A 16,308-nucleotide genomic window follows, 5' to 3' on the forward strand; every position below is an offset into this window, starting at 1 on the left:
AGTCTTTAAATTTCATAATAACCTTTTATTTGGAATTTGGAATTTTACTTATTTTGATAATGTTCTTAGATATTGTTATTAGATAACATTATTTTGATAATATTATGAAAACCATAATAACTATATCTTACATTTATTTTGAATTTGAAAAGTTAAATTTGGGATAAGGGGAAATGTGTGACTTCTCATTATTCCTATCTTCCCAGTTTTTGGTGTATTGTAGATATATTGCTTGTATGTCTGAATCATGTAACTTAAAAATCTTTACAGTGCTTGATCCATCCTCAGTGTTCAGGACACTGGTGGGCCAGACTACAGAATATGAACTTACATGAGACAGACTTTTTAGATGTGGTGACTTGCATTATATGAGGGGTGAAAACTTGATCAAAAAATTCTGACAGTTACATTTACCTTTACTTGCTCTATAGACACTTCTGTCTTTATGATTAGAAACAGTGATTCCAATAAGCATCCTGAGTACCCAGACTCATTGTTAGTGCTCTTAGATGGGAAGATAGCGAGCAATATTTTTGCATCTCAGTTTTATTTTTTCTTCCTTCAATAGCTGCTTGATACTCATATAGTCTAAGAACACTGACTACATAGAAACAAACATAATCAAATTAGCTGTACATAATTTCTGTATAAATTATCATATTTAGGAACTGGTTATATAAAAGCTTTTTGGTGATTACAATTTTAGGTTGAAATTTGGAGTTGTATGAATTCATCTTTGCCAGGTAAGCAAAGAAGTGTAACATTTATTTAGCACTTTATCTTTAAAAACTTATTTTGTGATTGTAAAATCTTTGTCATAGTCCTGAATCGTAATGTATTCCCTTGAATTCCTATCTTCACTTTCTTGTAGTCACCCAAATTTTCAGATGTATAGTTTATTCTCATTCACTCAATCATTGACTATATTCTTGTCTCTACTTCTTCCATTCTAGTGAAACTGGTCTTTGAAAGAGCACTAGGATCTCACGATACTTAAAATCATATGGACTTTTCTCAGTATTCACTCCCTTTGACTGCCCTGCAGCACCTGGTACTGTGACTGCTACATCCTTATGACTCCACCTTGGCCTCATGCATGACCTTATCCTCTCCTGCCTTCCCTCTCCACTTCCCTCTCCCCATTAAAGACCTTGGTTTTTCATGTGTGTGGTCCTCTTCTCTTCTCTCTCCACACTTACCTGGTAATTGCTTTCCTTCCCAGAACTGTTAACTAGTCAGCCTCCGGAAGACAGCCTTCAAATCTAAGTTGTCACTCACAACTTCTAGACACAGCACCAGGATGGATCTCTGCATCCTGGTAACATCTGAAGTATAAATTTAAAACCAAACTCAGAGGGGTGCTTGGGTGTCTCAGTGGTTAAGCCTCTGCCTTCAGCTCAGGTCATGATCTCCAGGTCCTGGGATCGAGCCCCACATCGGGCTCTCTGCTCGGCCCTCTGTCTGCCTTTCTACCTACTTGTGATCTCTCTGTTTGTCAAATAAATAAATAAATCTTAAAAAAAAAAAAAAACAAAAGACTCATAAATCCCTGTCTTGTGAATGACACTGGACTGGAATCTCTCAAGTTATCTTTGATTGCTTTTTCTTTTTAGCCCCATTGACTCTGTCCAGGGACAAAGTCACAAGTAGGCAGAGAGGCAGGCAGAGAGAGAGGCGGGGAAGCAGATCCCTGCTGAGTGGAGAACCTGATGTGGGGCTCGATCCCAGGACCCTGGGATTATGACCAGAGCCAAAAGCAGAGGCTTTAACCCACTGAGCCACCCAGGCACCCCACTATTTTGAATGTAATAATCCTTATGCCCTTTTTTGTTTGCATGTTAAGTTAAATTGGAAGCTTAGCCTCAGATTCACAGTTGTAAAGTGAGGAGGCCTCTTCTTGCTTTCCTTAACCTATGTGTCCTCTAGAGACACTGTCTACCCAAGAGTGAGAATGATGTAAAGAGAGTTTAGGGTGGGCAGAGAGAAAAGAAAAAACAAAGTACCTGATAATTATGTTGTGGGGGCTCTGAGAAGACTGACAGCATTGGAAGTAATGGTGGGAGGAGGGCCTTAATAAATTTGAGGCCCTGCTATCTCAGCTAATTTTCCTATGGACACCTGCTTTGACTTTTAGTAAGATCGGCGAACCAGTTTGGCATGCCATTTATGTTTGTTACTGCTTATGACCAAAACATTTGAATATTTTGTTTTTTAAGGTGTCTTTAAGAAGTCTGATGGCTGGGTTGGCTTAGGCTGCTGTGAACTGGCTATTACCTTGGAGTGTCGACAGGCATGCAAGCAGGTAATACTGGGCAGTCCGACTCATAAACTGCGTGGCATACAGTGTGAGTATTAGCTTTGTGTATGTCTTGGACTTTGCCCACTTCATACCTTTGGAGAGGTGACCCATAAAAGTTGCCCATTTAGTATTTCTTACGTAGACCACTTCCTTTTAGACTTGCTGCTTTCTCAGTTATGGCTGCTGCATGTAAGACCTTCAGCCTTTTCTTATTCTTTCTTCTCTTAGCCATGCAAGAGAGAAGAAAGAATATTATAGGAACTGAAGCCTTTTGTATTCTGCCTGTGGTGATACTTAGTCCATGCTGAGTGACTACAAATGTTTGTATAAATTTAGAGTATGCTCGGATGAGAGCAGATGACTCAGTTGGCTTATTTAGCTTTCATCTTTCCTTCTCTCTTTTATCATGTTCAGAGTTTATCCTGATCATGTTTTTATATCCCTTCTCTGCTCCTAAGGTGAGCATGACTCCAGCAGTGAACTATGACTTCTCTTTGATTGGATAGATCTCTGGTCCAATTCAAGTTAGGCCCCTGAGCTCTTCTTCACTGTGTGTATTTTCACACAGTGAAATTTCACTGTGTGTGGTTTCTCAGAGTGCTATGGGAAAACTGGTCTCCTAGCTGCTCATACTCCCAAATGGTGAGAGTAGATGTAACTGGGAAATTTAGGTGGACTGGAAACCACAGCTTGAAAGCCTTCTCTTATTTTCTTCTTTTAATGACTGGTCTCTGGCCCAGAGTCCTTGAGACATGGTGGCACGTTTACTTTCATTCAGACCACTGTACTATTTAGCCTGAGCAAAGCTCACTGAGCAGCACACAGCCTAGCAATCAGCTGCTCTGCTCCAGCAGATGAAGCTGAAGTTGCAGTTGAGATGAAGCTGAGTTGCAGAGGATTTGAACTGTAATGGGTCTAGGGGGACATAAAGAGAATTACATAAAAATAACTTTTTTTTTTTTTAAGATTTTATTTATTTATTTGACAGACAGAGATCACAAGTAGGCAGAGAGGCAGGCAGAGAGAGAGAGAGAGAGAGAGAGGGAAGCAGGCTTCCTGCGGAGCAGAGAGCCCGATGCGGGGCTCGATCCCAGGATCATGACCAAAGCCGAAGGCAGCAGCCCAAACCACTGAGCCACCCAGGCGCCCCTAAAAATAACTTTTTTTACTTGCCTGGCATAACCTTTCCCTCTTTAGTTGCTCCATCCATTACATGTGGATCTTTTCTGAGGAGATTGACTCATAAATCAGTATGAGAATTTAGAATATAAAGTGTTAAAGAATAAGCAGAATATAAATGCCCTGGCAGAGCTTCATAAGAAAATTTGCCACAAAGTGAAATTCAACTAAGAAAAAAGTTCTCTGATTTACATTTCCTTCAGAGTCATCTAGTTTCTGAAACAACAAAAGAACCCTGTTATTATGTGAGATTAAAGCCATAAAAGAGTGAAGTTTTAGCATATCGGGTAGGTTCTGGGGCTGATATTTGTTTTAAAGAACGTGCCTGAAATTTGTTTGTTGTATTTTGTGAACTTTTAAGTATTGGAGCGTAAGATTTTCCTTATATCATACCAGCAAGTAACATATTAATGTATATTCTTTTTGTTCTGTATTGACTAGCATGTGTAATAAATTAATGGAGAAATTTTTTATCTTTCAGGCATCTTCAAAAAATGATATTTCCAAAGTTTGCAGAAAAGAATATGAGGTATGCATTTTATTTAACAAATTTGGATAGATAATTCAAATATTATCAGAATCAATAAAACCATTAAAATTTAAAAATGAATTCATTCTTGCATTAAACTGCCTTTTACTTTACCTTGTTTAGAAATGTCATGACATTAATCGATTTGTTGAAATTGAACGAAATGCCCTATTAGCTATACATGAGTTAAGAAAATAAGATCTTAAAAGTTAAAAAAAAATTTTTTTTAAGAAATGCCTACATCACATAGAGGCTTTAACCTATAATGTATTCATAATAGCAGCTGATTGTATCCAAGTTTGTGCAGTAGTTTTTCCTAGGTTCCATGTCCTTTTTTGCCTCTTTTCCTATACATTGACCCATCCAGGTATCCATCTTTATAAACTATCTCTAATTGAAAGAAACAAAATCACACTGCTAGTGTGAGTAGCTTCAAACTTTGCTAGCTCTTGATTTGGCAGGAAAAGTACTAAATTACAAAGTCTGAATTAAATCTGAAGGACTCTTGTCTCTAAATGGGTGGTTCCTAGGGGAGGCGTAGAGGAGGTATTTCACATCATGCAAATTCTTACAGAGGATTGTCCCTGATGTGAAAAAGCTCCTCACTGGACTACTTTCTTCAATTTTTAGAACTCCATTGTTAAATGTGACATAATTGTTCTTCATAGCGTTGAGACTGTGCAGTTAAGGGTACTTACATGCATATGCCTCATTCATCATTTTTACCTATAAACATTGGGATTCCTTTGCTTTTAATAGTCTGTATTCTCTTGGAAAAGAAAAAACAGTTCTCTTAATACCTTCTAGATTATAGTTCTACCTTTTTTTTCTTTTCTCGATGTCTATAATTATATCTCTTGATTAATGTTTTTAAATTGGAAAAATCTTATTTATCTTTTGTCCCTTTGTACTATTTGCTAAGTTATATCTGTCTCTCTGAACACATTTCCAGAATAACAGCAACTCTTCTCTGTTCTTATTAAAAGGAGCCTTGCTGCAAAGAAATAAAAGATCTTTCTTTTTTTTTCCTTATCTCTCTACCTTTGAAATAACTAGTTTTAGTTTCTCTTGAACAAAGTGGCTAACTGTGATAATTCCTTCTTTTCTCCCACATGATGTCTGACACTGTCCATCTCCTGTAGCCTGTCCTCCATTATTTTAGTGTGCTTCCTTCTCTTGTCTGGATTTCTGCATTGCCCTAGGAAGTCTGCCAGTATGTGTTGATGAAGGACGGGACAGGAAAGGTAAGAGAGATAAACACTGTCCTATCAGAGAAATACTAAGGATAGTTTACTTTTCCCAGTCTGTCCTCCCTTATTGGCCTAGAATTAAGCAACTATTTTCCAAAAATCTACATGCCAAGGGGGCTCTTTTACATATATATGTAAAATACATATATGTAGTATGATATATATGAAAAATTTACATATGTAATTTACATACGTAATATACATCTGTATTACATATATAATATACATTATATTACAAATTTACATATGGAATATAAATCTGTTAAAAACTGACTCTATAAATTATTCAAGATAATTCAAGGCTCAATTTGATTTCTTATGTATTACTTAGAAATAAAAGACAGACAAGAGCACTTGAATGCCGAAGGAGGGTTCTGCATTATAAACCCCAAATAACATTCACTCTCATGATTGTTGAAGTCTAGTCCAAAGACTATGACTATTTGTTATGAAGTGAATAGGGTAAATACAGTGTAATGCAACCTATTTTAATTGGACTGGTTGTTTATCTACAAAGTATAATTTATAAAACTAGGCTTTCAGTCTCTTTTCCTTAACACTGAGAGTGATCCCTGGAGTGAACTTCCAGATGTGTAAGCTGTTACTTTAGGCTTACTGTTACAGGGGTTAGCATTTACCCTGCAGGATGGTTTTATGAAGCTTGATTAGATATTCAGAGAGTGAGTAATTTTATTTGGAGGAGCTAATGTTTGTCTTTACTGGAAAGCTGCTGCAGAAGCCCTTTTGAGGGCATTTCCTGAGAAATGTACTTAAATGATTAAAGTTTAAAAATGTTAATGCCATTTAAAATTCTGTTTTGTTCCAACCAAACTAAGATAAAGCAGTTAATTGTAGAGCATTGTTATGTCTGATTTTATAGCATCTGGTTCCTTTTCTTATACAAATCAATTATTTATTGAATGTAAGAGACAGTTTTATATAATAGAAAGCATAAACTTTGGAGTTTTACCTAACTTAGAATTCTAGCTCAGTTACTTATAATTTAACTTCAAATACTAAAGAATTGTATCTGAGTATAGAACTGAAATATATACAACACACATGAGGAAATCAGGGAAATCAGAATCAGGAAAATCAGGGAAATCAGAAAGCAGAGTGAGCACGTTGGGGTTTATCAGGGGAAACTTTGCAAAGGAGAAAGGCCTGAAAGGATTGGCATACTTTGGTAAAAAGACTGTGAATTAAAAATAGGGCTTGTGCAAACATATATGCACAACATATATGTTGTGAAGCATATATGTTGTAAAGGGAGTTTAAAGAAATGGAGAGATACTGAGTATTGGTGTTTTTAAATATAATAACCTGTATCTCAAAGGTAATTAGAAAACAGGACCAAAGAGGAGGAGAGAGATCATGCCCAAGTCAACTGTGAAGTAACCCTTAGACCTTGAGAGTTAAAGAAAACTTGATGAAAGATAAAGTGTTGAAAAAAGAGGAGAGCTGGATTTTGAAATTGCTTTTTTAGGGACCTAGAAGAGATCCAGATACCAATTAGAAGGACCCTACCTGTGTTGAATGAGACTGTTGGAATGAGATGTTCCAAGAAAAGAGAACTAACTTCCTTTCAGTGGAAATGGTCAAGCAGAGGTTTACTGGATTCACATATTGTGGGAGGGATTTTTGCAATGGATGGGAGATTTGGCTGATGATCTCCCAACTCTGCAGTTCTTTTTCTGACCTGTACCAAAGAAAGAGTACTTCCTTCGGTACTGATGAGTATTTTTTCAGAATCACACTTTTTATTAGAGCTACCTTTATCAACCAATAGCTTGATAACTCTGACACAAGGACATGTTCAGGTGTTATAGACACGCTCAGTTCTGGATTCTCCATGCATTTTCACAGGTGTGGTCCTTGGCCCACCTAGAAATATTGGTGAGGCCACATGGATTTGTAGATGTGTGATACTAGAATCAGGAATGATAGTGAAAATATTCAACAGCTAGAAGGCACCAGCTGAACAGCTGCTGGCTGTAAACCATCACCAAGCCATACTAGCACACACCACCTGTTAGAGCACCATCAGCAAACTATATGAGTCTGCACACACTGCCTCATTAGAGCCAAGGTACAAACTAAGTTGTGTTTTCTGTGAATTGTGAGACATCTAGTATAAGTTTTTTTACATAGTTTTTGTCTGCAATTGGCTGAAAATATTTTCTTGGTGATTAACTATTTTAATGGTGATTAAAAAAAGAATTTTATTGTTCATAGTTTTTTTTCTTGAATGTCAGGATAAACGTTAAGTGAGGCTGATTAATTTCCAGAGACTTGGCAATGGCTGTAGAGTGGTGACACAAATTTTAGTTTTGGGTTCATGAATTCTACCTTTATGTCAGGCTACCATTCATATAACATAGTGGTCATAAATATAAATACCATTTTCATTTGCTGAGTGAGCCACTGAAATACAGTGCTACAGACTTTTATCAGACTTATACATTTTTGTTTCTTCTTTCTTTCACAGATCCTTTTCTATGTTTCTCTTTATATTCTTTTCAGAAGTGTCATTTTCAATTCTCTTTTCTTTCCTGCCTTTTTTTCACTCCAGTTATTTGATGTTACTTCATTAAGAAAAGCGAGAAACTATAAAGGAAGCAGTAGGAGGTATTTTTGTGAGAGCTCACTTTTTTTTTTTTAATTTGACAGACAGCGATCACAAGTAGGCACAGAGGCAGGTAGAGAGAGAGAGGGAAGCAGGCTCCCTGCCAAGCAGAGAGCCCGATGTGGGGCTCAATCCCAGGACCCTGGGATCATGACCTGAGCCGAAGGCAGAGGCATTAACCCACTGAGCCACCCAGGTGCCCCATTTTTTTTTTTTTTTTTAAATCTTAAGGCATTTAAGTTTCAACTAAACAGTTGCTAAACAAAACTAAAATAATGTCCTGTTCTGAGGTTCTGGTTCTGTGAGAATGCTAAGATAAAATTAAGACTCTGAGGATATTAAAAAGAGGCTCTAAGAACCACAAAAACAAAGGCCTTATGAGTTTCAGACTCAGATCTGTCAGTACCATCCTGTCAACACATAGCTCAGTGCACAAGAGAAATGTTCAGGTTAATTTTTATTTTTTGAATAATTGTTCAAAATTCAAAATGGTATACAATTAAGTCTTTTTTCAACCTCCTGTACCATAACCACCTAGTTCCTAAAGTCATTTATGCATATAAAAGTAAGTAATAGGGGCGCCTGGGTGGCTCTGTGGGTTAAGCCTCTGCCTTCAGCTCAGATCATGATCTCAGGGTCCTGGGATCTGAACCCCACATCTCTGCTCAGCAGGGAGCCTGCTTCCCCCTCTCTTTGCCTGCCTACTTGTGATCTCTCTCTCTCTCCCTGTGTGTCAAAGAAATAAATAAAATCTTAAAAAAAAAGTAAATTTTTCATATATATATATATATATATGTGGTTCTCCTCCACCCTCTATAACACAAGTGGTCATATATCCCTGGATGCCAGTGTTTGGTACATATTTACATATGCCTACATAGGCTGTACAGTGTATTCTCAGTAAATATCACATTAATATGTTCCGCTTTAAAGATTTCTATGTATTAATTTTATTTTGTTCCTTTTTCTCTCAAGTTAACCTTGATTCTAGATTTACTACCAGAAGCATAAAGGAAAGGGATGAAGAAATAGCCCTTAAAATTTGGAGATAAGGTGGGATTGTCAGGGCCAGGAGGATTATCTGGACAGATAGAGGCCTCTGATGACTCATGTGATTGGATCTGTTCTGCAATGTTCTAAGAGTAGAGTAGACCATCTTGTATGACAAGTGATAGTCTAGGCTGTAGTTAGTCAGCTTTGGGGAGTTTAGCAAGAAGAATAATATAGTACTTTGCCCGAGCAAAGCCTTCAGGACCTAAATGTAAAGCTTCTTTGAGTTAGTGCTAAGGAAATTCCAAGAATTGGCAGAATATGATAAATAGAAAATTGTGAGTGGGAGGCTTGTAGATGAAAAAATGCTGTATCAAGACCCTGTACCAGAGTGGATGTGAGCCGTTACCTGCAGCTGATGAGCTCCAAAAAGAGCGAAACCTATTAGGTCCTGCAGTACTGGCTTAAGATGGAAAACCTTGATTATATTCCATGGGCATTTGGTTTTGTTTTGTCATATTTTGTATTGGAAGGGAATAACTCCTATTCAGTCTCCTTGTGCTAGTGTATTTCCTCTTCTAGTCCTTTTTCTCAGGAATCACCTGAATGAGATCATTCCAAAGGGAAGTTGGATCTAGTTTGATTAGATTGTGACCTGGTCTAATCTAAATGACTAGGCTCTTCCCCCTAGGCAATCTCATCTATTCCCATAATTTTAATTGTCCCATTATGATGATGGCAACTCCAAAATCTTCTTTGGCTAACCTTTTTCTCTGAGTTCCTCAGTCACTACTGAATATGTGTACTTTTGTGTTCAGTGGGCATTTCAAATCCACCAAACTGATTGTTACCTTCCCTACTTCCCCTTCCCTCCAAGCCACTGCTACACAGTTTGTGTGTGTGTTTGAGTGCATGTGCACACGCACACAAATCCAAGACAAATTTTCATTCATTTCTTGTTTGTTGTTCCAGTGCAGTCCTCCCAGACACATAAACTAAAAGCCTAAGAGGTATTGTCTACTCCTTCCTCTTTATCACCACCTCCCACAAATAAGAGACTATCAAGCCCTAAAGATTTGCCTCCAAAATCTATCTTAAGTCAGTCTCCCTTCCAGAGCCTCAGTTACTGCCTTCCCTCAGGACCCTATACCACTTTTCTGGACTACAGTAGCTGCCCAGCTAGCCTTCCTATCTAATTTCTCCCCTTACTGACTCTCTCCAGTTCTGACAGGGTGATCTCTTTAAAGACTAGATGTGGTCGTGTCACTCCCTTTCTTAAAACTCGTGAGTGGCTCACCTGTAGGATATAGTCCATGTTCCTCGGCTGGTAAACTAAGCTTTTCTCCATCTAGCCAGTGACTGTCCTCTCCTTTGCTCTTCAGCAGCATGCAACTTGTAATTTCCCAGACTGACCATGTGCTTTGTTAGTTGTAGTTGTAGGACCTGTGTGTTCTACCTAGAATTCCCTCTCCTGGAATCCATCCTATTACCCCATCCATTGGTATGCTGGAGCCAGCTCCTCCTAGCTAGGGAGAACTGTTAAATATTCAGGAATTTTGCCAGCCAGTTTTTAACCCAAAAACAGCCATGACGGGGGTATTTTCACCACAAACATCAGCAAATATTATAAATCAGGACTTTCCCTCCATCCTTAACCCTACAAAAGTGGGTCCTAGCACACCAGTACTCCTGTCCAACTGCCAACAACCTTTGCCTCAAATTCTGGCTTAGGTAGTTCTTTGAAACCTTTCCTGCCCAGCCCTCTTTCCTCTATACACATAAAATTGTTACTTCTAAACACTTTACAGCTTGATTATAGCATTTTTGACGTATAGTATAACTCTTGTGTTTACATGTCCCTTTTTAATATTAAACTCTTAAGTTCCTGGGACAGAGTATACCTCTCAGTTGCATCTGTCATCAATCATTCACTTAACATTCACTGAATTGATAACACACCAAACTGATACATTTAATGTATCTCAGGCACTGTTCTCAGGATACAAAGGTGAGGGGATTTAGCCACTGTGTAAGAAGCTCATAGCTAGTCCATGGTAAGAGAGAAATTCAAAGAGCTCATTATAATACAGTGAAACAAGTCCATTGCTAGAAAGCTGTACAAGACACATTGGAGCCTAAAACAAAACAACCCTGCACAGTGTAATGGGAAAGTCTTCACAGAGCAGGTAAGGCTTAAAGGATGAACAAAAATTTGTTGACTTTAAATAGGTGCTACAGTTAGTATTTTTATAGATAGAACTTTTTAGTAGAAACTTTTTCCATTGTGGAAAGCTGAATTATACACAGTTCTTTGTTTCAGAGTAAATAGCAGTTTTATGTGGAAACCTTGTATAAATGTCTATGTATTAGGCATTCTCAGAATGAGTACAGAAAGCACTGAATGCTGTATCTGTTATCACAGTAATGTTGTGTAGCAGACTATTCCCAAACTCCCATCATTGCCTGATACTACAACAGTTTATCATTTCTTATGAATGTAAGGGCCAGATAGGGAGTGCTGGTCTGGCCAACCTTAGCTGATTGGGCTGGGTTTACTCATGGTTCTGCAGTCAGCCTGAAGGTCAGCCTGAGTCTAGCTTCTTTAGGATACTGTTAGCTAAGTCAGCTCAGCTCTCCTCCATGCGTCTCTTCTAGCCTTCTAACTCAGGCATGTTCTGGTGGTGGTGATAAGAGCATAAGAGAGGAAGTGGAAAGATGAAAGTCCCTGTGCAGGCCTCTGCTTGCCTCAAGCTTGCTACTGTCCACGTGACCAAAGCAAACCATGTGGCTAAGTCCAGTTAGTATAAGAGAAATAGGTAGAGGAAAATGTGAAGAACTGGGGCCATGACTATAGTCAGTCTACCAAAACACTGTGCTGAGCTCTGTCCTAGACCTTGGGTTACTCTACAGATGTTCCTTGCTCTTGAATTTGCTTACAGTTGGTTGATAATGAGTAAACTTTGAGCAGTCTAGGCCTATTGTTTGTATTTCAGTTTTGAGTGTTTGTTTTTATCCAGCTCTTGAAATGGTATTAATTATTTGGGAGGCAGAAAATGAAGAAACCCTCATTTAGCAGTATCTAATCAAGATATTAAATCCTTGACATATTCTAGTCACTTAAACTTTTTGACTAAAAAGCCATGGTGTCCACAATAAGGAAAAAACTTCTTGTAGAAGTTTAAAAACATGTTTGTTTTTAAAGGTCAATTATTTATGGGTGCCTGGCTGGCTCAGTTGGTAGAGCCTGTAACTCTTGATCTTGGGGTTGTGAATTCAAGCTCTGCATTGGACCTAGAGCTTACTTAAAATAAAATTAAATAAAAATTAAATAAAATAAAGTAAAATAGAGATCAATTATTTAATCTCTCCAACTTAGCATCTGATGAGCTAGATTCCTCATATGAAATGCAAAACTTCAATGTGGGAGAAATTTCAGTCCATTTATGAAAAAGAAACATTTTATTTATTGAGGCCTTAAGAACAGAGCAGCTCCTTTACTTTTAACTAGTAGCCTTGGGAATAGGGAACATTAAGTAACGGTTCATAAAATGTGCTCTTTTGGGTCTTTATCCAGAAGTAACTGAAGCATCCAAAATGATCCCCTTTTTTAATGAAGTTCATGTAGTCCGTGTTTGTTTAGTTTTCATCATCCTCATCATTGAGACAAATGGGCAAATGGAGAGATGTTAAGTAGAAATAAAAGAGTCTCAGAAATGGAAAAGGATGTGTGGCTGGGACAAAATAAATCCACAGAGCCAACTTCTGAGCAAGTGATTGGATCAGGAGAGTCTACCTCCCAGTTGTGCTCTAGTAGCTCTTCCCCCAAAGGAGGGTCAGTATGGCTTGCAGGATCACTGTGGTTCCCTTGACTTTTATTTTACTTTGTATTTTAGTTTTCCTGTCAGGCTTGCTCCCTGCTCCCAGCACTAGGTGGAAAACTTGTTGCAGTTCTCTAAAGCCACTGCAAGTAGGGCAGGGAACTAGAAGTAGCTACCTGAGGAAAGATTCATGATCAAAAAAATTTTTTTAAGATTTTATTTATTTATTAGAGAGAGAGAGCATGAGGAGGGGGGAGGGTCAGAGGGACAATCAGACTCCCCACCAAGCAGGGAGCCCGATGAGAGACTCGATCCTGGACTCTAAGACCGTGACCCGAGCCTAAGGCGGTTGCTCAACCAACCGAGACACCCAGGCATCCCATGTTCAAATATTTTTAAGAGAAATAATATAAACCTCAAGAAATGATTGTTGTCCCTACAATTTAATGTGCTGATTCTAAAACTAGGAGACTGTTAAAAAGAGATTACAGGGGCGACTGGGTGGCTCAGTCGTTAGGCGTCTGTCTTTGGCTCAAGTCATGATCCCAGGGTCCTGGGTTCGAGCCCCATGTCAAGCAGGGAGCCCACTTCTCCCTCTCCCACTTGTGTTCCCTCTCTCACTGTGTCTCTCTCTCTCTGTCAAATACATACATACGTACATACATAATTTAAAAAAAAAGATTACAATGTGGACGTAAATTCAACCTTGCATTGGCTGCATTTGGAAAAATAATCCAGTCTTCTTACAGCATAGTGGCATGAGAGAAAGTGTGGTGCCCTGGCTCTGCCCTTTGTGCTTACTGAGTACATTGTCTGTCCAGCTGGATAGTGGAGGCTTTTAGATTTGAAGATCTTTTGGGATCCCGTCAGCTCCAGCACACTGCTGTGCTTTTTGGCTTTCTGAGGTTGAGGCAGATCCTCATCTTGGTAACACTAATTTTTATCTATTCTAGAAGAAGATGAGCAGAGTTGTTATATGGAGGCAAAGTGCGTACAGTAATGGCCAAAGGTCGGAAGAGACTCCATCATGTTAGTATAAAGCCTCAGTTACCTCTTTTGCCACCAGATGGCGACCAGACACTTGTAAGACAAGAATTAGCTTTAGCTAAGACTTATTTTTTTTAAAGATTTTATTTATTTATTTGACAGACAGAGATCACAAGTAGGCAGAGAGGCAGGCAGAGAGAGGGAAAAGCAGGTGCCCTGCTGAGCAGAGAGCCCAATGCAGGGCTCGATCCCAGGACCCTGGGATCATGACCTGAGCTGAGAGTAGAGGCCTTGACCCACTGAGCCACCCAGGTGCCCCAGCTTTAGCTAAGACTTAACAAATGTCTTAAGAAATGAATAAATTATAAGTTAATGGTGTAACTGATTATACGTATGTCTAAAACCCTGTCAGACTATCAGCAATAGTTTCAGCAGTGAAAAGGCCATTACCTGTGATTTATACATTAGATAGTTACCCAAGGTATAGTTTATGCCTACCTATAGTTACTTAATGTTAAGAATCCTTTATCAAAGAGGATGATGTGATCAGAGTTTGAAATCGTGATGCGTATAAGGTAAGCAAGAGAGAATTGATTAATTCATCAAATGCTGGTATACTTGGAATGAAGGACCATTCTTTAAAACCTTAAAATTAATAAAGATAAAAATAGAGATATAAAAATTGTCTATATTAATACTAGAGGTACTGCTATATATAGTTCAATAAAGCAGAAGTACTGCTATATATAGTTCAATAAAGTAAACTTATCCATATAAGGTCTATCAGTGAACATTAAGAGAAAATCCGAAGTGCTTAAGGAATATTTCTGAACTGTGGATGTGACATCGAGGGAGACAGTTGGCCCTCCTTTTGCCTCAGGGGTTGACAGACTTTCTGTAAACAGTCAGATAACAAATATTTTAGGCTTGCAGTTTATATGGCCTCTGTCTACTCAATGCTACCATTGTAGTATGAAGTAGCTGTATGCAATATGTAAACAAATGAGTGCGACTATTCCAATAAAACTTTATTTACAAAAAGAGGCAGCAGGCAAGATTTGGCCATGTCCCATAGTTTGCTAACCCACATAAGGGTGAAAGCTAGAGTTCTAAAGATTTCTCCTTTTTAGGCCTCTATCTCTGGCTTTGGTCAAATAATGGGTTGAATTAGATGATCTCCGACATTCTTCAGGTTTTGTGTCCTTCAGTATCTCTCCCTGAAGCTAAGATCCACCAGGCCAAGTCAGAATGATATTTCTTTTATTTATAAGGTCAAATTTCTAAAAATCCAGCTTGAACAAATTTGAAAGTCTCCAGAGCAGGGTTTCTGAAACTTGGCACTATTAATGTTTCAGTCTGTTGTTTGTTGTGGAGGAGCTGCCCTGTGCCCTAGAGGGTGTTTAGCACCACTGGCCTCCTCTGCCCATTAGATGCCAGCAGTGCACATGCTCCCCCTCCACACCCAATGCCCCTTGGGGAGCACATCACCCCCAGCAGAGAACCACTGCTCTGGAGACTTGTATGAGTAACTGGAAGAATATCAAAACTGGAGATAACGCCATTTGACTCAGGATGGCCACCAAGATAATAAACGCATTCCTTCAGGTACAAGGTTGAAAAAGCCAAGCCCAAAAGAACAACCAGTTTATTAGAAAGAGAAAGGTGGTGAGAATCAAAGGGGGCTGGAAACTTGGTAGTAGATTGCTTTTTGTTTTAATTTTATTTTATTTATTTTTGAGTGAAAGGGAGTGAGCGGGTGGGCGAGTAGAGGAGCAAAGAGAGAGGGAGAGAGAGAATCCAAAGCAGTTTCTATACTTGGTGTGGAGCCCAACTCGGGGATCGATCTTCCGACCCTGAGATCATGACCTGAGCCGAAATCCAGAGATGGACACTTAACTGAGCCACGCGTGTGCCCTGGTAGATTGCATTTTAATACTGATTTAAATCATTTTATGAAAAATGTTCTTAGAAAGACTGAACCAAAATAGATGGCTATATATAACAGGTAGGTAAGAAGTCAAACAAAAAAACATGTCTGAAGAGAGATCTAGAAGAGATCATTAACGTCAAAAATGTTTACTTTTCACTCCGTATCACTTGAGATCTCTAGCAGAAAGAACTCAGACTGGATGAATCATTAGCCCTTATCTATCAAGTCTGGGTTTTTTGTTTTGTTTTGCTTTAAATGGATAAATCAAGTATAGTTTATTTCTACAGTAGAATATTACTTAGTGGAGAAAATGAATGCAGTATAGCTTCACACAGCTGCGTAGGTGGATCCTTAAAGGTAGATTTTAAATGTCAGTAAAGCTGCTCCTTTAAAAGACTGGACCACATAGCTGGCTTATGATTTAGCTACAATTAAAAGCTAAAGTCATCTATATTGAACTATAAGAGCACTTGATTTCCATCTTCCTTTTGTTTATGCCCATATTATTTCTTTTAGGAATTCATTCTCTTTCAGTTGTAATTACAGAATATTAATCATAGCCAATAAGCCCTGAATATCCATATGGCTTTGAACAAGAAATTTTTGGGTTTTGTCTTATTTTGCCTCTTGTTTTCCTTAGAGTGACTTAACACAGTGTGATGTTTTCTGAACAGTGATCTGAGAACTCAAAATACTGATT

The 16,308-nt window shown here is 38.4% G+C and overlaps 1 protein-coding gene across 2 annotated transcripts in view; it reads left to right on the forward strand.

Moving 5' to 3' along the window:
• RECK (reversion inducing cysteine rich protein with kazal motifs) overlaps positions 1-16,308 on the forward strand; it is a 73,855-nt gene that overhangs the window by 15,437 nt on the left and 42,110 nt on the right. Inside the window, exons 4-6 of one of the 2 annotated variants that reach the window (XM_045081569.1) lie at positions 707-743; positions 2,217-2,302; positions 3,960-4,007. In XM_045081569.1, the coding sequence (XP_044937504.1) occupies positions 707-743; positions 2,217-2,302; positions 3,960-4,007 (171 nt within the window). Of the gene's footprint in view, positions 1-706; positions 744-2,216; positions 2,303-3,959; positions 4,008-5,171; positions 5,252-16,308 lie in introns of those variants that run through there. The other variant, XM_045081570.1, reaches the window with a different exon arrangement.

The sequence above is a fragment of the Mustela putorius genome, unplaced genomic scaffold (assembly GCF_011764305.1).
Source record: "Mustela putorius furo isolate JIRA1106 unplaced genomic scaffold, ASM1176430v1.1 tig00000580_pilon_pilon_pilon, whole genome shotgun sequence".
Taxonomy (NCBI): domain Eukaryota; kingdom Metazoa; phylum Chordata; class Mammalia; order Carnivora; family Mustelidae; genus Mustela; species Mustela putorius.